General features: G+C 46.1%; 2 protein-coding genes across 4 annotated transcripts in view; both read right to left on the bottom strand.

Annotated features, from left to right (window-relative positions):
- The window catches only part of LOC138792218 (NACHT, LRR and PYD domains-containing protein 3-like), a 54,578-nt gene extending 33,988 nt beyond the window's left edge, over positions 1 to 20,590 (bottom strand). The window contains exons 1-3 of one of the 3 annotated variants that reach the window (XM_069969364.1): positions 20,547 to 20,590; positions 12,830 to 12,883; positions 9,796 to 9,959 (exon numbers count right to left, since the gene is read on the bottom strand). In XM_069969364.1, the coding sequence (XP_069825465.1) occupies positions 9,796 to 9,959; positions 12,830 to 12,854 (189 nt within the window). In that variant the 5' untranslated portion in view covers positions 12,855 to 12,883; positions 20,547 to 20,590. Of the gene's footprint in view, positions 1 to 7,107; positions 7,283 to 9,795; positions 9,960 to 12,829; positions 12,884 to 12,971; positions 13,002 to 20,546 lie in introns of those variants that run through there. The other 2 variants (XM_069969365.1, XM_069969366.1) reach the window with 2 other exon arrangements.
- LOC138792239 (NACHT, LRR and PYD domains-containing protein 12-like) overlaps positions 1 to 25,042 on the bottom strand; it is a 172,280-nt gene that overhangs the window by 142,126 nt on the left and 5,112 nt on the right. The window lies entirely within an intron of this gene.

Below are 25,042 nucleotides of genomic sequence, written 5' to 3'. Positions count from 1 at the left end.
CTGTGCCTGTAATCCTCTGTTATCTGCTTTCTGCTGCCGGCTAACTCCCTCCTTCCTCCTCCCCCCTCCCCTCTCCCTAGAACAGACAGGGGACGTCTCCTGCAACAAGTCACAATTTTCAGATTTTTTGAAGTGGATGAAAAAGAGGAGGGGGGACCTGGGAAAAGGCTTTTTACATGCAGATAATGGCAGATTTGGCTAATAAACCCAATTACAAAGTTTCTTAAAATCGCCTGGACTATTGATTTCTGCAAAAAAAAAAAAAAGAAAAAATACGACAGTGACTCTTTAATCACATTACCTACTTCCATGCCTCCTCTGGATCATCTAGATCAGGGGTGAGAAACTCATTTTCCCATGGGCCACGTGAGAAATTGAAATGGTTTTTGAGGGCCAGACCAATATACTTAAAAGTGTCACTATTATTAGAGACATGTCAAAAGTTTTGATTGGTCCGGGTCTGAGTGTGCAGCCATGTACCTACCGATCAGGAAAACGAGCCAGGAGAAGACCGCGCTGCAGCGTGAGTTAGAATAAAATTTGTTGGACTTATAATGAAGTTGTATGGAGCATGACTCTTTTTCCTAACTCAGAGCAGGGAGAGGAAGCGTTGCAACATGGTCCTCTCCCCGCTCGTTCTCCTGATAGGTACGGGTCTGAAAACTCAGAACCGGACTGATCAAAACTTTTGACATATCTCCAGTGGGGATGGCGGTGAGGGGTGTGTGTGCGTCTGTAGGGGGAGGGACAGATCAGACTCAGAGGTAATATCCTCTTTGATTTGAGGCATCACTTTCTCTTTTCCACTACATTCAGCCCAGGCTTCCATGATGATTTCTTCCAGCTACAATTCTTCTCTTCAGAACCGGCCAAACATCCTTCCTTCAACTTCCTTCCCTTTTTCATACCTATATGGTCCCACACATGAGTAATTCTGCTGTTTGGTTTTATGCTCACTAGTAGTAGGTATGTGGGTTGCCCCTGTATGTAGGTCCCTGCATATAGTAATAACATCCCCTACTATGCCCCCCACATAGTAATAATGTCCCTACTGTGTCCCCCACCAACACAGCAATAATGCCTCCTACTGTGCACCACCACATACTGATAATGCTCCTGCTGTGCACCCCCACACACTGGCTGCAGCTTCTAGTGATACAGAAAGGGGGGAGTGGGCCAAACTATGCCCGGGTCTGATCTAGATGGTCCTTGGTGAACTTCACAGGGGACTGGAAATGTGCTAGTGTAAGCAGGGGGACCTTGTGTGTCCTGCAGGATAACAATATATGATGGCAGAGTGTGTTACTAACAGTAATCAATGAGACTGTGGTCCCAGTTCTCTTCAGGTCTGTGGCCAGGTCCTCCTGCGATGCCCTGGCCCCTGGGGGCCACTTCCGCAGTGCTGGTGTTATGAGCGGGCAATGACCGGGGCAGCTGCAGGGGTTATACTTGTCACGGTATAGGCCTGAGGGCGGCACAGCTGTAGGGCCGGTCTGTGGAATCTGCGGGTGATGATGGGCATGCGATTCCTCGCTGCACTTAGTCAGGGCACCAGTTAGTGGACACCAATGCCAGGGTTCAGTAACAGCGGTTTTATTATAGATGAGGTAACTAGTAGCAACAGTTCTGTCCGGTTGCAACCGGGTATATAGCAGGCTTTGACAAACAAGGCAGGAGTGATGCTGCATAGGCTGCGGAGATACGTGCCGGATGATGGGAGTAGGAGTATGAGATAGAGTAGCGGTGCTGGGTGGATTAGCTTGAGAATAATACTTGCTGTGAATCCTTGTAGCGATGGGGAGAGATAACGGAATGACAACAAGATGAGAGAGAAGACTCCGGACACTTGAGCAGGCAGATACAGCCGAAGACTTGAACACAGCAGAGCACCTGATCCACACTTCTAGTGGTGAAGTGGGAGCTGCAAGAAGAAATCCAACTCCTCTGAGGTAGGAGAGAGACGACACACACCCTCCTTGCTTGGAAGCAGGGGGAAGACTAAATTGTTAGGAGGAAGTGGGAGGTCACATGGTTGCTCCTGGCCAGAGCTAGTCGGCCATTGGAGGAACCATGGTTACAGGGCACTGGCACAGTCACGTGATCAACAGCCTTGCATACCACTGTGCAATGTAATAATACACAGGAATACATGAGAATATGCATGAGAATGCACATTACCAGAGAATACTAGGGGAAAACCAGCAGCAGTTGCAGTGCAAACACTTACCAGAACAGGCATTGACATAGCAATAGAAAGAAGCATAATAGGAGTAGTAGTCTGCATGTTCTGGGACACTGCATACCTCCCTAGCAAATTTGAGCCGACCTCGACATCTAGAAGGCAGCATCTCGATTATAGAGCATAAAACGAGCGGACGGCGATACAACAGGAATGAATGGTGAGAGTGAGTGTGATGAGGTGTGTGTTTCCCACGCCCAAGGCACAGGTGAGAAGAGAGAGAGAATGAGAAACCCTAGTGGCAGGACTTCACCTAGGGGTGCCTAACGTACTCTGGCGACCAGGTAGCTAGTGCGTGAACCATCTGACGTGTAAGCCAGAACAACTTAACTGCTGGCGGGTGACCCAGTAGGTTTTCTGTTAAATGTGTTACCCTACTGGAAAAGAGAACTGTGAAGACCTGTGCACAACCTTGGCGTTTCTGTGTAGTGTCTTGGATACCTGGAAGAGAAAGAGGAAAAATAATAAAAGCAAGCATACATTTGGCGCGCCATACATACCAGTCAATCATACAACACAATTACTCAATAGGCCAAACACACGAAAAGGTATCCAAGGTGCAATATGTATGAACCAGTGTGAATGTTAAGTATGACTATGTGTAGCAACTACTATGTTGGGACAAGACGGAGGTGAACAGACATTGGAAACACAAGGAAGGGAAATACAAAAGACAACAAATACTGCGAGGTCTTTGAGGAGAACTGGCTCACATGAATCTGAATGAAACCTGAGAGAAATCTGAATACAAACTGGCTCAACTAAATCTTTCCAGCTATAGATATAATATTAATACACAACAATGAGACTGGATGAGGAAATACACTCCTATGACTTCTCTTACTCAGAGGAGGAGCTATCTGACTTTGATACTGGAAAAATATACTGTTTTACAAAAGAGGCGCTCTACTCTGAGGCAATCTAAGTAACCTTGTGCTTACTCAGAGGAGGAAATACAAATGACTCTGCTAACACTGAAATGCAATAGTACAATAAGTGCAATAATGAAATAAGTGCTTTAGGAAGGAATGGGTTAAGTGTCTCTGTTAGGGAGAGTCTTTTTTAGGCAATTAGACATCGTCCATGTAAAAGGCTCTGGGACATGCACTAGAGAACTTTTTATTATGGGAAGTGTCCATCAGCTCATTGCTGGTTAGTACAGGGAACTTGGTCAGGAGGACCAGGCACGAACCTTAAACGTTGCATAGCAGAAACTTGAACAAAACAGTCTAGACAACAAAAAAACTGTTTAAGGACTCTGTTCTCTGTAGCGGAGTGGAGGAATTCCTCTGGTAGAGCGCTCAGACCGTCTCAGCGGAGGATCCTCTTCAACAGTGATTGGTGCAGGTACAGGTCGAAGATCACCCCCAGTGTCTGGTTGTGGAGGTGGAGTTGTTGGAGGCACAATTGGAAGTGGAGGGGCCACTGGAATGTGTACAGGGACCGCTGGATAGCCTATGGGCATGAGGAACGGTTCAACTTGGAACATTTCTTCCAGAGAGAGAGGTTTAGCTGGAGCTGCTGGGGAAGCCGGAGGCATGGGTGCAGGTACCGGACACGGTGCTGTAAGGCCTTGTAGGTCCTCCTTAGTGCAACGCTTTATCCTATTTCGGTGCACCGTCTGTGGGGCTAGCCCTGGCTTTTTGACCTCATACACATCAGTCTCTGGGTAAGGGATAGAAGAGATGACATAGGGCTCAGGCTTCCAAAGGCTTTCAAGTTTGTGAGAGCGATGGTATTTCTTTAGCCAAACTTTATCTCCCACTTGTAGTGGTGTGGCATTCACCCTTTGGTTGTAGGCATCCTCTTGGCGCTGCTGAGCTTCTCCCATCCTTTGGTTCACAATCTCCTGAGCATCCTGGATTCTTCTCTGATGCTCTTGGACCCAGTCAGTCTCAGGCAGGGGGTGCAGATTATCAGAAGCTTGGACCCCGAGAGCACGGTCCTGAGGGAGTTGGCCTGGACGCCCAAACATCAAGTAAAACGGAGAATAGCCTGTGGAGCAATGGGTGGTATTATTGTAGATTTCCACCAGCTCGTCCAACAGATGAGGCCATTCCACTCGTTTGGTCACTGAAGCCGTCCTTAGCATATTGATGAACACTTGATTGATCTTTTCGCACAGGCCATTTCCTTGAGGGTGATATCGGGTTGTTATCCGTATAGATGGTAACAGGGGTGGCAGCCAGGTAGTCCTTGAACTTTTCAGTGACGGCCCACACTAGAGCTAGTAACTCCAACTTGAAGGAGCTATAATTGTTGTCGTTCTTTTCAGCGCCCCGAAGACTCCGGCTGGCATAAGCCACCACTCTCTCTTGGCCATCTTGAACCTGGGACAGCACAGCTCCCAGGCCTTGGAAGCTGGCGTCCGTGTAGAGCCGGAAAGGAAGGTTATAGTCCGGGTAGGCCAGGATAGGAGGCGTGGTCAACAGGCGTTTCAGGGTTTGAAAGGCAACCTCCTGCCGTTCGGACCACTCGACGGGGGGTCGTCGGTTGTAGCTTTCTCGAGGACAACCCCGGAGTAACTCATTGAGGGGCTCGGCCACTTGTGCAAAGTGGGGAATGAAGCGGCGATAATAGCCAGCAAATCCCAGAAAGCTTCTCACCTCCTTGACGGTCTTAGGGGTATCCCAGTGTTCCACAGCCGAAATCTTCTCTGGATCGGGTCGTATCCCCTCAGAACTCACAACATGCCCCAGATAGTTCACTTGGGGTTTGAGAAAGTGGCACTTGGAAGGCTTGATTTTCAGACCGTGATCAATTAGAACCTGGAACACTTCAGCCAGATGATGGATGTGGTCTTCGTAGGTACGTGAATAGACAATCACATCATCTAGGTATAACAGGACATTCTGAAAGTTGAGATGGCCGAGACACCTTTCCATCAACCGCTGGAAGGTAGCGGGGGCGTTGCACAGACCGAAGGGCATGCTGGTGAATTCAAAGAGCCCCATGGGGGTGGTGAAGGCCGTCTTCTCACGGTCTTCGGGTGCCATGGGCACCTGCCAGTACCCACTGGTGAGGTCCAAGGTGGAGAAGTAGGCGGCTGACCCCAAAGCAGCAACAGACTCTTCGATCCGGGGCAAAGGATAGGCATCCTTGTGGGTGATTGTGTTTATCTTCCTATAATCCACGCAGAACCGGATGTTACCGTCTTTCTTTTTCACGAGGACAATAGGGGCAACCCACGGACTCTGACTTTCTTGGATAACGTTAGAGTCTTTCATCTCCTTGAGCAGTTTCTTGACCAGCTGATAGCTGGCAGGAGGGATTGGCCGATGCTTCTCTTTGATAGGCAAATGGTCCCCAGTGTTGATCCGATGCTGGACAAGATTGGTCTTTCCGAAATCGAGGGAGTGTTTGCTGAAGGCCTCGTGATACCTTTTGGCCACCTTGAGGATGCCGCGGAGGTATTCAAGTGGGGTATTGGCATCGCCAATATGGAGTTCGTCCCACCAAGGGGCGGGAGCCCTGTTTGAGTGCCACGGATGGATCTCTGATAGGCGATGGTTTCCTCACAGACGATGTCCTCGGGATTGAGTTGGTATAGCATGGCCACGGTGGTGAACTTGGGTAGGTCAGCAGGGGAGTCTCCAAGGTTCACCAGACGGACAGGGACCTGACCGTTGGAGACGGTCACCAGGCTTCTAGCGGCCCTGACAAGAGGTTGCCCCTCAATTTCAATAGCATCCAGAAGGGCCACATAGTCAGCATTGTTGAGGCCCGGACAGACCCTGCACCAGATAAGGAACTCACTGTTAGCTGGGATGGTGATCGGACGAGCATCTCTAGTGCGGACACGGCAGATTTCCCCTCGAGGGTTGGCAAACTTCCGCTGAGCGGTGAGCACTTCAATGGTCTTCTGGACGGCTTGCCTGTACTGAGGAGAAGCACAAGACATAGAAGCATTCAAGGCATCCAACACTTCAGTGAATACATGACAGATAATATTCATGCCTAATACCACAGTCCCACTATCTCCCTGAGCCTCAGTAACAATAATACCCTGACGTGCTAGCTCTCGATTACCTATACAGACAGTGGGTTCCCAGTAACCTAGTTGCACAATAGGACGACCATTACTAGCAATAAGTTTCAGACGGTATTTCTCAACTGGCCCTAAGGCCCTCAGGTCCCAATGTTCTTCAAACACATGTCTGGGGATAGTGGTAACCTGGGAACCTGTATCTATTAAAGCCTCCAGGGGGACTCCGTCCACCCAGAGAGTCACATGCGGGCCTGGAACTCGACCTCCTGGGTGTTGGCCCTCGGACCCAGGGGTAGCCCGTTTAACTGATAGCTTTGGGAGTGGTAGTGTCCATGTCGCCTACAATGTTTGCAATAAGGGCGCTCAGGGGATCTAGGTCTTGGTGGAGAAGGCCGATCGGGGCCCGAGTACTCTGAGCACGAGTCCTGTGGTGGAGGTGTAGGATAGGCCCCGTGTAGCCCCCTTAGGGCTTGACAGAGAGAGTCAACCACTTGAGTAAGGAGGTCGGGAGACACTGAGGAGTTAGCCGGGATAGACTGTTGTGTGGCCTGTATAGCGGAAACAGGTGGGGCCATAACTGACACAGGAGGTGAGGGGGTAGGTCCCACGGGCTCAAGATGACTTGGACCCGTGGTGCAACCAGCACAGGGGGAGTCAATGCCAACCACCCGTAGAGCCAGAGTCTTGAAGTCCAGGAAAGGCATGGTAGGGTTTTGGGCGGCTAGCATACGCAGCTGGCTTTGGATGAGTCTGGAGTCCACCCCCTCTATGAAGCGGTCAGTGATTATGCTCTCCACAGCCGCGGGGTCTATGGTGTCCACTTGTCTCAAAGCCCTGTAGGCAGATTGTAGGGCTAGTGCATAGTCTCTGAGGGTCTCACCTGGCCTCTGTCGTCAGTCGTAGAATTTAAGACGGACCTCCGTAGGAGACTGTACATCAAACTCCTTACTCAGCTGGGCCAGGATCTGTTGTACATCAGCCTTCTCCGTAGCGGGCCATGAACGCACCTCCTCTACAGCGGGTCCTTCAAGTTGTCCTAGCAGCAACTGCACCTGCTGAGGGGGAGAGAGTGAGACTAGTTCAAGGGTGCGGGAGATTTTTTTCTTTGAATGCAGCCAACGTGTGGGGTTCCCCTTTATAGCTGGGGAGATTGTCGGGCCCAATGAAGAATGGAACCGCTGCGGTAGCCATAGCAACGGGAGCCACAGGTGCAGCCCGGGCCATCCATGGGCGGACTTCCGGACCGGTCGGAGTCGCTGTGGTGGCCGGTGGACATGCTGAGGAGTTCCGGGGTACTGCGCCGGGGAGAGAGCAGAGATGATGAGAGGCTGCAGGATCAGCAGACACCGACAGACAGGGTGTCCCAGACCGGAGGTGGACAGGCCGGAAGTCAGATCCGGTGCTTCCGGCTGTCCGGCCACAATTTTCTTCCCCCCTGCAACAGAGGCTTGGAAGACGCAGGGCCGGGGGCGGGGCTTGAACGGAGCGCGCACGGAGGCCGTACGTCACCAGCTGGCTTAACCCCTTAGTAGGCCGCAGCGTGGCAATGGTAGAGTCTCTTGAGGGGATAACAGTACAGTTCTGGGGCACGGAAAGTTTGTACAACACAGTCTTTATCCTGTTCGTGACGCCAAATACGATGCCCTGGCCCCTGGGGGCCACTTCCGCAGTGCTGTTGTTATGAGCGGGCAATAACCGGGGCAGCTGCAGGGTGTATACTTGTCACGGTATAGGCCTGAGGGCGGCACAGCTGTAGGGCCGGTCTGTGGAATCTGCGGGTGATGATGGGCATGCGATTCCTCGCTGCACTTAGTCAGGGCACCAGTTAGTGGACACCAATGCCAGGGTTCAGTAACAGCGGTTTTATTATAGATGAGGTAACTAGTAGCAACAGTTCTGTCCGGTTGCAACCGGGTATATAGCAGGCTTTGACAAATAAAGCAAGGGTGATGCTGCATAGGCTGTGAGAATACGTGCCGGATAATGGGAGTAGGAGTATGAGAGAAAGTAGCGTTGCTGGGTGGATTAGCTTGAGAATAATACTTGCTGTGAATCCTTGTAGCGATGAGGAGAGATAACGGAATGACACCCAGATGAGAGAGAAGACTCCGGACACTTGAGCAGGCAGATACAGCCGAAGACTTGAATACAGCAGAGCACCTGATCCACACTTCTAGTGGTGAAGTGGGAGCTGCAGAGAAGAAGCCCAACTCCTCTGAGGCAGGAGAGAGACGACACACATCCTCCTTGCTTGGAAGCAGGGGGAAGACTAAATTGTTAGGAGGAAGTGGGAGGTCACATGGTTGCTCCTGGCCAGAGCTAGTCGGCCATTGGAGGAACCATGGTTACAGGGCACTGGCACAGTCACGTGATCAACAGCCTTGCATACCACTGTACAATGCAATAATACACAGGAATACATGAGAATACACATAACCAGAGAATACTAGGGGAAAACCAGCAGCAGTTGCAGTGCAAACCCTAACCAGAACAGGCATTGACATAGCAATAGAAAGAAGCATAATAGGAGTAGTAGTCTGCATGTTCTGGGACACTGCACTCCCATGTAGTTCAGGGACGATTCCTGACCATTTCAAGAATCATCCTTACTCTAAAAGGCGGGTTTTTGCTTGGAGCCCAAGACCTAGGAAGATTGATAGTCATCTTGTATTTCTTCCATTTTCTAATAATTGCGTCAACAGTTGTTGCCTTCAGACCAAGCTGCTTGCCTATTGTCCTGTAGCCCATTCCAGTTTTGTGCAGGTTTACAATTTTGGCCCTGGTTTCCTAAGACAGCTCTTTGGTATTGGCCATGGTGGAGACATTGGAGTGTGACTGAGTGTGTGGACTGGTGTTTATTATACAGGTTAAGTGAGCACATAGGTGCAGGTAATCCAGGTAATGAGGGCAGAGTAGGAGCAGCTTCTGGTTGGTCAGTGGTCAAATCCTTATTTCATGCAATAAAATGCAAATTAACTATTTAAATTTCATACAATGTGATTATCAGAAATTTTTGTTTAGATTCTGTCTCTCACAGGTGAAGTTACCGACCATAAATATTACACATCTCCCCATTCTTTGTAGGTGGGAAAACTTGCAAAATTGGAGTACGATACACTTAATTTCCCCACTGTGTATGTGTATGTGTGTGTGTGTATGGGGGGGTATACCAATACTCCACCTAGACTGGACTGGAGACTATTGGTGTCATTCATTACATATACAGTAAGCTGCCATCAGGATTGAGCTGAGGAGTAACCTGCCCCTATAACACATGATACAATGGGAGCTCCTGTATATAACACATGATAACACGGGGGGCTCCTGTATATAACACATGATAACACGGGGGGGCTCCTGTATATAACACATGATAACACGGGGGGCTCCTGTATATAACACATGATAACACGGGGGGGGGGGGGGGCTCCTGTATATACCACATGATAACACGGGGTGCTCCTGTATATAACACATGATAACACGGGGGGGGGGGGCTCCTGTATATAACACATGATAACATGGGGGGGGCTCCTGTATATAACACCGGCAGGTCATGACCTCTCACCTTTACATCAGGAATATTCCGGGCATTGAGCTCTCTGAGAAGTGGGTGAGGGTCCAGGTTCTCCACAATGAGCTGCAGATCATCCTGGAAATATTCATACGTCATCCGCAGGACATGGTCTTCATACTGACAAATCTTCTGGTGAAACTCTCGGGTGCCATTATCTAGGAAATGAGGGAGATACAATGAAGAAGACGTCTTCTAGAACCAGCAGAACACTGACAGCATTTTATGTGTAATCTTCTTGTCTTGGATCATTCTAGAAGATTCCACTGATCAGGCATAGCGCCCTCCTTCTACACTGGTTGAGAGATGCTGAGCAGAAATGATGGCCACCAATGATCAATGTTGAAGACACCAAGGAGATATACAGTTCTGCTCAAAAGTTTACCAATTCCAGCAGAATGTTTGTTTTGTTGTTCTTTTTTTCAGAGGCTATAAATGATAATGCAACACCCCCCACCCCCCACCCCCATCATGGTTAGTGGTCGGGTGAAGACATTTATTGTCCGACTATACTGTTTTTTCTCTTTTCAAATCATAATGACAACCAAAAACATCCAAATGACCCTGATCAAAAGTTTACATCCCCTAGTTCTTAATCCCGTGTATTGCCCCCTCTAACATCAATGACAGCTTGAAGTCTTTTGTGGTCGTTGTGGTTGAGGCTCTTCATTTCCTCAGATGGTAAAGCTGCCCATTCTTCTCCAGTTCCTGTAAGTTCCTAGGCTGTTGTGCATGAACTGCGTGGCAGAAGATCTCCCCAGAGTGGCTCAATGATATTGAGGTCAGGAGACTCAGAAGGCCACTCCAGGACCTTCACTTTGTTTTGCTGTAGCCAATGACAGATCGATATAGCCTTGTGTTTTGTCATGCTGGAACGTCCAAGGACGTCCCACGTGCAACCTCCGAGCTGATGAGTGCACATTTGCCTCCGGTAGTTGCGGATAAAGTGCTAAAATTATCTTTCTTTCAACTTTGAACAAGTGTCCTGAGCCTTTGTAGCTCACACATCCCCAAAACATCAGCAATCCACCCACGTGGTTTACAGCAGGAATGGTGTTCCTTCCATGATAGCCTCTTTTTACACCCCTCCAAAAGTAACTTTATGGTTGTGGCCAAAAAGCTAGATTCTGGTCTCATCACTCTAAATAACCTTGTTCCAGAAGTTTTGAGGCTTGTGTCTGTGCTGTTTGGCGTATTGTAGGTGAGATACTTTGTTGCATTTGTGCAGTATTGGCTTTCTTCTGGGGTCTCGACCATACAGCCCATTTGTCTTCGAGTGTCTCCTTATTGTGCATCTTGAAACAGCCCCAGCGATAGTTTTCAGAGTTCTGTATTTCAGCTGATGTTATTTGTGGGTTTTTCTTTGTATCCCAAAAAATTTTCTGGCAGTTGTGGCTGATATTTTTGTTGGTCTACCTCACTATTGTTTGGTTTTTACAGAGCCCCTGATTTTCTATTTTTTAATCACAGTTTGAACACTGCCAACTGGCATTATCAATTCTTTGGATATCAGAACAAAGTGAAGGTTCTGGAGTGATCCTCTCTGTCTCCTGACCTCAATATCATTGAGCAGCTCTGGGGAGATCTCCAGCGCACAGTTCATACAAGACAGCCCAGGAACTTATAGGAGGCTTTTTGCCAAGAAGAATGGGCGGCTTTACCATCTGAGAAAATAAAGAGCCTCATCCACAACTACCACAAAAGACTTCAAGTTGTTAGAGGGGGCAATACACAGTATTAAGAACTGGGGGGTGTCAACTTTTGATCAGGGTCATTTGGATGTTTTTGGTTGTCATTATGATTTGAAAAGAGAAAACACAGTAGTCTGACAATAAATGGCTTCACCCGACCACTAACCATGAGGAGGAAAAAGTTTTTGTGTTATCATTCATATTCTCTGAAAAAAGAACATGAAAGCAAAATTTCTATAAAGAAAAGTATGAACATTAAATGGTACAGAAATGCCTGATAAGTATGTTAGAAAAATAAAGTACTCTACTTCAGCTTAACCACCACTCAGATGTTGTCCCAAAGAAAGTAAGTATCTGGATGTGTGTGTGGTGGGGAGGTAGTGGGGCAAACTTCCCTGGTAACCTCTTTGAGTTAAGGTTATGGTTGGCATCTATCAGTGATGTGAGGACCTTTTTTCCCTCTCCTCCAATCAGTTCAGGTTGTCTTTATTGGTATTCTGAACTAAAAGCTGATATGTAGTCAATACGATATAGTAAAGCAAGGTCTTCTTCCATTAGGATTTTCACGATGTGTGCATATCTATCCTTATAGGTGGTCACCTTTCCTAGTGATGTGGCTTCTGAGGCTTTCAGAGCATCATTCAAGTCTGGACGGTTTTTAAATGGTGTAGCTTTTGCCTTCTACTTGAAATGTGATGCCAAACTGGAACAGCCAAGGTGATCTGATGTTTTTAGGGTGAAGGTGTATATTTAGCAGTCTCAGCATTCCTCTCTAAGGGTACATGCACACTACAGAATGGCGACGGATAACCCGTTGGGCATTCCGCAGCTCGCACCTGCTCGCGGACTGAGGCGGCGCTCGCGTCTCCGCCCGTGTTATATACTCTATTCTATGCACGGGCGGATTCCGTTGTCCGTCCAAAAAATTAACATGTTGACATGGGCAGAGACGCGCGCGCCCGCCTCAGTTTGCGAGCAGGTGCAAGCTGTGGAATGGTGGAGTGTGGTTTGCTGGGTATACAGTATACACTGTACAATACAGTTTTGTGTAATACTATAATACACTTGTGCAATATGTCGGCATTCTACTCTGAATGTTACATCATACTTTGATTGAGGGTCTATTGACTATATACCATAGGACCAGGTAATTGGTCTGACGGTTAGGCTCTGATTTACTTTATGGTGTTGGGAATCACAGAATGGTGTCTCTTAGTACATTCCAACAAAAACTAAGTTTTAAGTGACTTTAACATATCTGTACTAATCTATTTACCAACTACAGTAATAAAATTGTTGTAAGAAGGAAAAAAACACCTAGGAGGAGGGGTCCTTACCATCACTGTAGGTTATAATACTCATCACTGATCCAGGGAAGATGAGAAAATCTCCTGCAAGATTAAAAAAAAAAAAAAAAAAAAGTCAAAAACGCTTCTCTCCTTAGCACTTCTGTCATGTCACGCAGCAGAGAAAGTTTACTTTATTGCGGTCTGGTTCCACAGTGAGCTGCTAACAGTCACAATGCTGCGCCCCTCCTAGCCAAACAATAGTGACTGACAGCCTGAATATAGGTTTGTTAGGTCCTGGGGCCCTGACAGAAACTTTCCTCAAGGATGGACAATTGTGGCCTTATGATGCCTATGCACCTCTAAAGTTGCTTTCAATGACAAAATGATTCTTCAGCCAATAGTTATCTCTCCCATCCTTCCCATAAACATGAACCTTTCACTCAGATGGCTGAATTTCTGTCTAGTGTCCTGTACATAGCTGTAATACCTTCTTGCTCATCCTCTCCTCCCTATCCCTGCTTGATCAACAATTGGCTGGAATCTGAGCTTGCCTTCTACAGCACAAGAACAAGCTGTCAGCCAAGCAGGGATAGGGATGAGAGCGTAGAGGTATTACGGGGGCTTGGGAACGCACGTAAGTCACTCTCTAAGGTTCACACAAGTGGGCGATGTAGTACTGTGTTTTTCACCACTAGGTGTCACTACTGTCGTTTATTTATATGCATTGCACAGCTGAAGGAGTCAAAGGGGTTAACTGTTATGTATGCCACGTGATGTATGCTGACCACTCACAGGTGCAGGTGCTTCCTCTCCTATCTTTTCTCTTCACACACGCAAAGCCCCCAACACTCACAAGAGGGTTAGCAACGCCTCTGTAGGAGGAGTTCGTTTCTGGTGGGAGAAAGTGAGTAGTTAGGTAGAAGTTCTCAGCAAGCGTGGATGTATGAGGACCAGCTGAGTTACAGTCTTCCTTTGGTGGGACTCCAGCCTACTATGCAGGGCTAGACGTTACCCGGGGAGAGAAGCCAAAGCAGGGATCACCTTGCCCATGCCAGGAACTTGTCTACAACATGCAGGGCAGTTACCTGAAGCCATAGGAACTGACCTCAGTAGGACAAAGCTACCATGTTAAGGTCTATGTATCCTCCTGTGCAGCGCAGGATGACTGGGAAACCTCGTGAGTTTGCTACACCCACATAACTGACAACTGGGGCTTTTATTACCCACTTAGAACGGGTATCCCGCAACTAGGGGGCATAAGGCGGTACAAAGCCTATACAGGCATTCGTGAGTATGAGTATTCTCTTCCTCTTCTTCTACACCTTTTCTGGCAAAGCACACTTATTACATTGAGAAGGGTCCCTCTGGCAACCCCTCTCCTCTCCTCTCTCTCTACTACAAAGCACTTACTACTACAAGCACTGGTTCTACCTCACCTGTCAGCACCCTTTGTACAGATTGCACTTTTGAATTATGTGTACTGTTTGCACTGTTACTATTCAGAAAAGGACTCTATTTTTATCTAAACACACAGGACTCTGGTGTATTCTGTCAGCACCCACATCTATACATCACTGTACACTAGTGTTATTGCCCCTTTCTGGAAGTGGCGGTATCCCCAGCCTGGGATGGGTCTAGCATCACTCCAGGCCACCATGACAAGTGCCCAAGTGACCTGCAATTCCCCCAGAGGTTACTAACCATAGGGCATGCAGCAGTACTGCAGTGGTTGAACAAACAACCCAACCATCACACAGAAAGGTATGCAAGAGTCACCATGCGTCTCCCTGACCTAATAGCATCTAACAGTATCAGCAGTGTGGAATGTAAATTGCAGTTGAAAGATAAACTGTAAGCCCACCACTGTAATTCATTTCTTTAAAACATTACAAAACTATCCCAAATGGGGAGTTATTCCACATGTAGAACCTGTAAGTCTTATTAGTTATCTTTTCATCTGATTGGGGTAGCTGCTAGGTGGGTGTTGGCTCACTTAGGTATTTGTAACGGTGGCCAGGAGTGGTGTTGGAACCCACCCCCGGACACAGGGCACTGCGTTTGAGGTAAAAAGTGTAACCCAAGTGTAAGGGTCCTATTACACGGAGCGATTTTTAACAATTAACTACTAACGATAAACCAATCGCAAACGAGATTGTTTATCGTTAACCTGAAATCATTTACCATATTACACAGAGCGATGGTTGTTAGTTACAACGATCGTTACTATGATCGTTTATTTCTTCTGATCCCAGCAAAACAATGAACAATGTGCAATTACACTAAACGATTAGTGAACGAATGCGGAATTACAGAGAACGATTAGCGAACAATTAACGATAATTTTAGGTTCAGATCTAAATCAACGATCAACGACATATGAACGATTTTTCGATCGTTGCCTGTAAATACACAGAACGATTATTGTTTGAATTCGAACGATATAACGATTTTCTGCACGATTTTCTGCACGATCATCCCGTGTAATAGGGCCCTAAGGTGCAGGTGTGAGGACACAAAAAAGGAGTAGAGTCCAGTGGCTTAACCAGGATAACTTTCTTTACTGGAAGAACTTCAGTGCAATGCAATACAGTTGTGGTGATAACTTTAAGAGCAGATGCAGGTGACAAAAGAAGAGAAAACTAGAGGTCTGGGTAGCTTGAGGAGTGAATATGGGCACAGTCTTAGAGGCCTTGTCCAAGTAATAGTATACTCTGCCGGGTTGAGGTTTAGGATAAGTGTAGAGAAGAATACCTGTACTCACAGTCAGACAGTGTGCTGTCTGACTGTCTTCTGCCTAACAAGTTTAGCGAGTGTCAGGTTGGCATCCTTTAGTAGTAGTACGAGCCTCAGGGCTTTGCTGGATCAGCGTTCTGCTCATCACGCCGCCAGGCTTCCCGCACTGCTTCGCTCCCTGCCGCACCACTCCGGGTGCCAGGGAAATGCTGGATCCATTCCTGGGAAACTGAGAGAAGTTTCCCAGGATTGAATCCTGCTTTTTCCGCATCCTGGGAGGTGTGGCACGGAGCGAAGCAGTGCGGGAAGCCCGGCGGCGTGATCAGCAGAGCGCCGATCAAATGAAGCGATTCGCTTCGCTTCAGTCAGCGCATCGGCTCATCTCTACTCACAGTGATTGGTGGGGTTGTAGAAGAGAGAAGAGAGGAGAGAGAAGAAGTGTAACAGGTTGGAAAGTGAGGGAAAGCACCTGCACCTGTGATTGGTTAAAACAATAACATGTGACAGTAAACCGTTAACCCAACCCCTTCAGCTGTTATAGAAAACGAATATAAGCATAAAGCAGAGAGTAACAGTGGGGAAAAAACATACAACATCTACTTCATCCACGTTGTGCGATACCTAACAGAGGTACTTTACCCAGGTGGTATAGAACTTAAAGGACCACCCGTACCAGGGCACTAAACAATGACTTCAGATTCATGGAGAGTGATTACAGCCAGCTGTTTGTTCACACACGCCTTTTTCCACATCCTCAGAACAAGGGACAAGTAAGAGATTTCAGGGGGTCTGACCTCCATACCACTCACAGATCTCCAGAACGGCGCCCCCCCTGACTTCTTTGTTATGAATATAGTCATGGGTACAGTCATGCTTTTTTAAAGCATTATTTATTATTTCTTTATTGTGTTGTGTTTCATTTTTACCCTATACTTGTTTAAACCTTTGTGTGCCAGACTGAGAAAAAATAGAGCCTGGGAATCAGCGGCTACAGCAGGGAAACTGCTGCAGCTGCTGATTGGCTGAGCTGACAATGCTCCAGTATAAGCTCAGCCAATCAGTAGCTGAAGCAGTGTCCCTGCTCAGTTGCTAAGAAAACGGCAGGGAGAAAACCGGAGGGTAAGTCAGCACTCCGGTTAGGTCGCCCTGGAATCTATCAAGTAAGGAAACTACCATCTTCACTGTAACTTTAATACTACTGGACAGAGACCATTACAAACAGCATTTAAAAACAAGGACTTAATCATCAAACCGGCTGATAAGGGCAGAGCGAGATTAGTCATGGATCATATATACTACCTTAATGATATACACTCCCAGCTGAGAAGTACATACTTACCAGTCAGCAGAAACTCCATGAATGACAATGGCAGAGCGATAACACATCTACTTAATGAGTATAGATCACAAAATGTGATTGATACCCCCCACCCAGATTATACCCGGTGTAGCAGGCCAAATTATCCCCCACCCAGATTATACCCGGTATAGCAGGCCAAATTATCCCCCACCCAGATTATACCCGGTGTAGCAGGCCAAATTATCCCCCATCCAGATTATACCCGGTGTAGCAGACCAAATTATCCCCTACCCTGATTATACCCGGTGTAGCAGGCCAAATTATTCCCCTCCAAGATTATACCCGGTGTAGCAGGCCAAATTATTCCCCTCCAAGATTATACCCGGTGTAGCAGGCCAAATTATTCCCCTCCAAGATTATACCCAGTGTAGCAGGCCAAATTATCCCCCACCCAGATTATACTCAGGTATAGTTTGGCCTAAGACAGAGTATACCCCGGGATATAAAATAGCCTAGGTGTATGATACGTCATGTGCTGATCAGGTGACCCATAAACATTTGGCCAAAAATTGTCCCATGTAAAGTCACTATTATAAACAGCCAAGTTTTTAAATAGTGCAAATGTAATGATAATTGTCCCAGATGTGTTTGGACTTTCAAGATTTACATCAGTAGCTTATTACTTAACCCAGCAGACAAAGCTGAATCCCAAATAAAATGTTGAAAAATTAAAGTGTCGCCGTTGTTACAACTTTCAAAACCTAAATCAACAGTAGATGTGATATAAAGAAAGTTTGCAGTATACATTCATTATTTTTTTTTTTTTTAGTTATCATTGAAAAAAACTGCACTGTACTGGCCGGGACTTCATGTGTTTAGTCTCTTTCTTTAAACCTGCACAAGACTAAAAAGCTTCAGGAGACCTGATACTGATACAGTAACCTGGATACAGTAAGTATAGCTGTGATATAGCAGCCTTTAGGAGACTGGACCTGGATACAGTAAGTATAGCTGATATATAGCTGCCTTCAGGAGACTGGACCCGGATACATTAAGTATAGCAGCCTTCAGGAGACTGGACCTGGATACAGTAAGTATAGCTGTTGTATAGCTGCCTTCAGGAGACAGGACCTGGATAAAGTAAGTATAGCTGTTATATAGCTGCCTTCAGGAGACTGGACCTGGATACAGTAAGTATAGCTGTTATATAGCAGCCTTCAGGAGACTGGACCTGGATACAGTAAGTATAGCCATTATATAGCAGCCTTCAGGAGACTGGACCTGGATATGGTAAGCATAGCTGTTATATAGCAGCCTTCAGGAGACTGGACTTGGATACAGTAAGTATAGCTGTTATATAGCAGCCTTCAGGAGACTGGACCTGGATACAGTAAGTTTAGCTGTTATATAGCTGCCTTCAGGAGACTGGACCTGGATACAGTAAGTATAGCTGTTATATAGCTGCCTTCAGGAGACTGGACCTGGATACAGTAAGTATAGCTGTTATATAGCTGCCTTCAGGAGACTGGACCTGGATACAGTAAGTATAGCTGTTATATAGCTGCCTTAAGGAGACTGGACTTGGATACAGTAAGTATAGCTGTTATATAACTGCCTTAAGGAGACTGGACTTGGATACAGTAAGTATAGCTGTTATATCATAAAAGGAGAATATGTCAGCTCACCCTTGATCACAATTCACAATTAGCGCAGGTGTGTGTGGACCTCCTGCAAGTGAAGCACGTTCTGGCTGTATTGCGGGCCGCAACCCGGAAAGTCCATGAAACGAAAAAATTCCATCCACGGCTTCAATAAAATTGTGGTAGCTTTATTAATAAAGCTACCACAATTTTATTGAAGTCGTGGATGGAATTTTTTCGTTTCATAGCTGTTATATAGCAGCCTTCAGGAGACTGGACCTGGATACAGTAAGTATAGCTGTTATATAGCAGCCTTCAGGAGACTGGACCTGGATACAGTAAGTATAGCTGTTATATAGCTGCCTTCAGGAGACTGGACCTGGATACAGTAAGTATAGCTGTTATATAGCTGCCTTCAGGAGACTGGGCCTGGATACAGTAAGTATAGCTGTTATATAACTGCCTTCAAGAGAATGGACCTGGATACAGTAAGTATAGCTGTTATATAGGAGCATTCAGGTAACTGGACCTGGATACAGTAAGTATAGCTGTTATATAGCTGCCTTCAAGAGAGTGGACCTGGATTTCTGGTTAGTACAGCTTTGTTTTACAGCATGATAAAAAAAAAATGAATGTATACTACATACTTGCTTTATATCCCATCTAATGCTGATTTAGACTTTAAAAGCTATAACGACAGGGACAATCCGCTGTGAGAATTCAGGGCTAATGACTAATAGTAATGAGTATCGGAGAGGTTTTTCTGCAATATGCACAGCATGAAATCCGCTGCAAACTTGTTACATGTGAAGGTACCCTACGCAGGGATTTGGGTCTGTAACACATAATGTAAAGTAAAGTAAGGTAAAGTATTATAACAAGCCTAAGTGTGACTATTGTATATGTAGTATATATGTACATTAAATTAGACTGATAGTCTGAAACGGTGTTAAAGGAAAAGTCCGTCAATTTATAAAATCCCGAAGCCTGCAGGGGGGAAATTGATTACTTGTACCAACTTATCTCTCCCCATGCCCGTGGTGAGCATCACGACCGGTCTCGGGATCCCTGCTGGAAGTTCTTTTTTCCCGAGTTATTATGACATCATGACTTGAGTGAAAAGGCCTGTCCCGGCTGATAGACTGGCCGCTCAGCCAATCAGGGACTAGAGTGGCGACCCACCCCATTTACTAACTGGTGGAGCGGCCAGTTCATCAGCCAGGTTGTGACGAGATAGCGCCAGAGATCCCGGAGCCGCGGGCACATGCAGAGGTAAGTTATTTCTTATAGTAAATTTTCCCCCTGCTGTCTAGACTTGCTAGACTTCTCCTTTAAGTACTTTACAGGCAAATAAAGCGCACTTCTTATCTCTTCCTGGGTAAACATACTGGGGGAGATTTATCAAACTGGTGTAAAGTAGAATTGGCTCAGTTGCCCCTAGCAACCAATCAGATTCCACCTTTCATTCCTTAAAGAGTCTGTGAGGAATGAAAGGTGGAATCTGATTGGTTGCTAGGGGCAACTGAGCCAGCTCTACATTGATAAATCTCCCCCATTGACCCTTTTATTCCCAGTGACCCATGTGATCCATTTATTGGGTGCTATGGCTGTTATATAGAGGAGCTCTGTCTAATATAGAATACTGATCTCTCTCTTATTCATGACTTTCTGTTATATCATAATGACAATCTCTCAACCTCAGGTTTATAGGACATTGTGACTATACATCGGTTTCTTTCTTGGACATCAATGTTACAATAGGAAAAAATATGCACAGATCTTTACCGTAAGTCAACTCCAAGGATTAACATATTACACGCTCACAGTTTGTCACCCACACCGGACCATTGCTAACCTACAAATTGGGGAATATGTGGCGGCTAGAAGGAGCCGTATATTCTGTAAGGACATTAATTGATGTTTACAGGAACGAGGATATACTACTAAGTCCTAAATAGAACTAAAGCCATTACACATTCTAAACCTAGAGAATATTTCAAAGACAAAAATAACATATCAACTCCTAAACATCTACTTCTCCAATACATCTATCAGTATAATGTCATACAACAGATTCTCTACAAACATTTACCTGTTCTGTTGCAGGATGAGAATTTATCTGAGGTTCTGGCTTGTGATCGGTGATGTTTTGCCAGAAGATCGAGATCCTTACGCAACCAGTCGCCACCCACTTTATATGAATGTTTAAGTAGTTGGCTTAAAACCGTGGGATGCTACAAATGCGGTAAATCTAGGTGTAGCCTGAGTAGATCCATAAATAAACCCCCCTGACTTACACCTAGTTCCACAAGGAACACATCCGAGGGAGGGAGGGGGGGAATAGGAAGACTTAATGGGAGGTGAAGCCCCAGACCCATGTCTGATTGGGGCCTGAGACTCCAGCCCCCAGCACACTATAGAGCTGACTGGCGGTGCCTGCCACCAGTCAGCATAATACAACATAAGGCACCCGTCATGATCGGCTGGGGGCGGTGAAGCTCTGTCCGCAGCAAGAACAGAGGATGCCTTTGCTGAAGTGCCTCTAGCAATGGGCCGGACCAGTCGTCAGGGATGCTGTTAGTGTGCTCCCTGCAGCCGGCCAGGACGGTTACCAGAGATGCTGCTGGCGTTACCAGGGGGGCGGCCGCACGCTCCCTCAATGCTGAGAGCCAGGTGCAGCAGCCGGCTCCTGACCACAGGAGTTTACAATGTTGGCACTGTGCCATATATACAGTAGAGGTATTATTACAATTAAGGGAAGTCTTTATACATCCATACATCTTGTTATTTACAAATTAAGGGAACGTAACAGTTTTCAACATATATTTGCATAGACCACATTTATTTTGGGCACAACGATAGGATCCGTTCATGGACAGCTAATTATCTGTAGATTTAGCTAAAGGATCTCTAAGGACTGTAGGGGATAGCATTTCCCCGGTGTGGTGCATATTCATAAACAATTTTTCTAATATCCCAATACTGAGGGCTAAAGGGAGTTTTAATGGGCAATCAACAGAGAGAGTTTTAGTAGGATTATTTTGCTAACGAATTAGGTCAAGGGTAATTTCTATTGTGGCTGTCCACTAGTCTCTTGGCCCGTTCTTTAGTATGTGATCAGTAACCTCTTTTTCTGATCCTGTTTCAAACCCACGCAGGTACCATCATATGATGCTGTGTCTGAACAAGCCCACTTCACCCTTATGAATTCACCTATGGGCGGGGTCCTGATTACGTGATGGGTGGTTGCTCGTAGTGTACAGTATTCCATTGCCAGACGTCTGTTTTCTAAACAATGTATTATGGATATGTCCATTAATGAGAGTGAGCATGACTTCCAAGAAGGCAATACTGCTAGCCTGATACTCATAAGTGAATTTTAAATTCAGAGAGTTGGAATATATGTACAGTACAAATGATTCCAGCAGATGTATGCCCCATACTAGGAGATCGTCTATATATCTACCGTACCAAGATATGCAAGAGATGTAGGGAGTATTGGTACTTTATAGGACGATCTCCTCCCAGTATGCCATATATAGATTTGCAAGTGATGGGGAAAATTTTGCCTACATGGGACAGCCCACCCACTGATTATAAAAATTCTCCTTGAACTTAAAGAAGTTATAATGTAATAAGTTGGTAACCATAATTATATATTCAGCTAGTGTATCACTATAATTGGCATATTTCCTAAGATGGTAATTAAGGGCTGTCAATGCCCTATGATGGGGAACACAAGTACAGAGGCCGGACACATCACAAGACAGCCAAGAGCTGGATGGAGAAACCGCCAACATGTGAATGTGGACTAGCAGACTCTTGCTGTCCAGGATGTAGCTCGCCATTCGAGTCACCAGCGGTTGGAGCAAAGAGTCCAACCATGCTCCAAAATGCTCCAGGAAAGACCCAATTCCCGATACTATTGGGTGGAGGCGGGAAGGGAAATTATTTTTGTGCATTTTAGGAAATGCATGTAACACAGGAATTTTTGGAAATAGAACATCAAAATATTCACACATTTTATTGTCCAGAATTCTAGGCCAATATTTAAGATTTCTTTTAGCTTCAGTCTATTGTTTGGCTGATCTCCCTGAGATCAGTGATCTGTTTCTCTTATGGTTTCACCTAGCCATAATCCTTCTCCACACTGAAGAGGGGCAACACCCTGAAACACCTGTCTGTCGATGGATACTTAGCCTTGGTTTTTCCCTTGTCATTACATTGACTTATAGGGCCACTTAATATGGTGGTTTCTCTACAGGAGCCACCCCTTGGCTGGGTCCTTCCGGGAGGGATATCTGGCTAGTCCTGTGTTTCGAGACTCTTAAATGAGGCTCCACAGGCTCTTCTTTTGCATATTCATGTTTACCAGGGAGCAATGCACCTAGGATTTCACTGCATTGAGCGCTGGCTGGCAGTGTTATAGTTTGGCTGGTCTCCCTGAGATAAGCAATCTCTTTCTCTTATAGCTTCAGTCTACAGGCATTCGTGGGATCTGACAAGAGGGGTCTGTAGGTAGCAGTATCTTGGAGCATTTTTGATATTTCAGAAACATATACATTTTTGTCCAAGACTACCCCAAAGGGAATGGGTAGGTTACAGGACCAAGAATGGTTATCATTCTTGGGGCTATTTACTCTAGAAAAAAGACGTCTTATGTCAATATATGAATGGACAGTACAGAGACTTTCCTAGTAGCCTTTTTACTCCTAGACCTGTAACCATGACAAGGGGACATCCTCTACGTCTAGAGAAACGAAGATTTCACCATCAGTACAGATGTGGATTCTTTACTGTACAAGCAGTGAGACTATGGAACTCTCTGCCACATGATGCGGTCATGGCTAATTCATTAAATAAATTCAAGGGAGGCCTGGATGCTTTTCTTGAAAAATGTATTACAAGTTATGGGCATTAGATTTTTGGTGATACACTGATTCGGGGATTATTCTGATCGCCATCAGAGTCGGGAAGGAATTTCCACCCTGTGATGGGGCAATTGTCATCTGCCTCATACTGTAGGGGTTTTCGCCTTCCTTTGGATCAACACAGTAGGATTTCCCTAGGTTGAACCTGATGGATTCTTGCCTTTTTTCAACCTTATTACCTATGTTACCACAGATGCCCCCTTGTCGGATTGCCTAATAACGATGTTAGGATTGTTTCCCAAAGCCTCCTTTTCTCTCCTAGTCAGGTTAACTTTACGAACGACACACTGTTCACTTAATAATTTTAATTCATTTTCTACTTTGTGTTGAAAAACAACAATGATTGGAGCTCTAGAGGCTATAGGATAAAAGTCTGGATTAGATACGCTCATCCTACCCATGTTGGTATTTACCGCATTACAATACTCCTGGTCACATGATTGTAAATCAAACAAACACTGTGAGGCCAATTGTTCACAAAAAGGAATGGTACTGTGTCCCACATTATTAAGATCAGTTGGGGAGTAAAAGCGACTCTGTACCACAATCTGCCCATCCCAAACCACTTGTACCTTCGGATAGCTGCTTTTAATTCAAGATCTGTCCTGGGGTCCGTTCGGCAGGTGATGCAGTTATTGTCCTGAAAAACATCTTTTAAACTTGCAGCCCTGTGTCAAACTGGCGTGGCCTAGAGTGTCTGTGCATTAGGCTGGCACACCCTCTCTGTCCCTCCTCCCTATTAGGAATGCTCCAGGCAGATTTTCTACTATTCATCACCTATGTGAGCCCGGCACATGTGTTGGATTGTTAAGGCACCTGTGCAGTGTTCAGACAAGTGAGGAATAGGAGAATACCTGGCTGGAGCATTCCTTATGGTGAAGAGGGTGGGGAGGAGGGACAGAGAGGTAGTGCCAGACTAATGCACAAACACTCTAGGCCAGGGCCGTTTTAATACATTGGTGGGCCCAGTGCACAGCCCACAAGAGTGGGCCCCCCCAACCCAGCGTTACCAGAATCAGAGCTCCACACACAGTATAATGCCCTGAAAATGCCCCCACACGGTATTAGGAGCCCCAATACATACAGTAGTTACCTTATAACCTTATAAAGATATCACCAATGATACCATTACACAATACCGCCACACCATGACCACTATCACTACAGACCCTATAACAGTTACATCCATTTACTCACAGGGGGCGTCTTCTCTGATCAGAGTCTTTCACCTTTTCTTTCACTCCTTCCAGCCTGGGCCACCTTTAAGCCTTCCCCCAGCTGTGAATCTTCTCTTCAGAATCTGCCAGAGAAACATTTTAGGCTCCAACACATACAGTAGTAAGGTCCCCTGTACCCCTATACAGTAGTCACCCCCCTCTGTGCCCCTATATAGTAGTTACACCCCTCTGTGCCCCTATATAGTAGTTACACCCCTCTGTGCTCCTATATAGTAGTTACACCCCTCTGTGCTCCTATATAGTAGTTACACCCCTCTGTGCCCCTATATGATAGTTACACCCCTCTGTACCTCTATATAGTAGTTACCCCCCTATGTACCCCTATATAGTAGTTACCCCCCTCTGTGCCCCTATTTAGTAGTTACACCCCTCTGTGCTCCCACTTAATAATTAGGTATGCTCAGTAGTGGATTATAATA

Source organism: Dendropsophus ebraccatus, chromosome 5, assembly GCF_027789765.1.
Source record: "Dendropsophus ebraccatus isolate aDenEbr1 chromosome 5, aDenEbr1.pat, whole genome shotgun sequence".
NCBI lineage: Eukaryota > Metazoa > Chordata > Amphibia > Anura > Hylidae > Dendropsophus > Dendropsophus ebraccatus.
The sequence above is the reverse complement of the archived record's forward strand: the minus strand, read 5'-3'. Positions and strand labels throughout refer to the sequence as shown.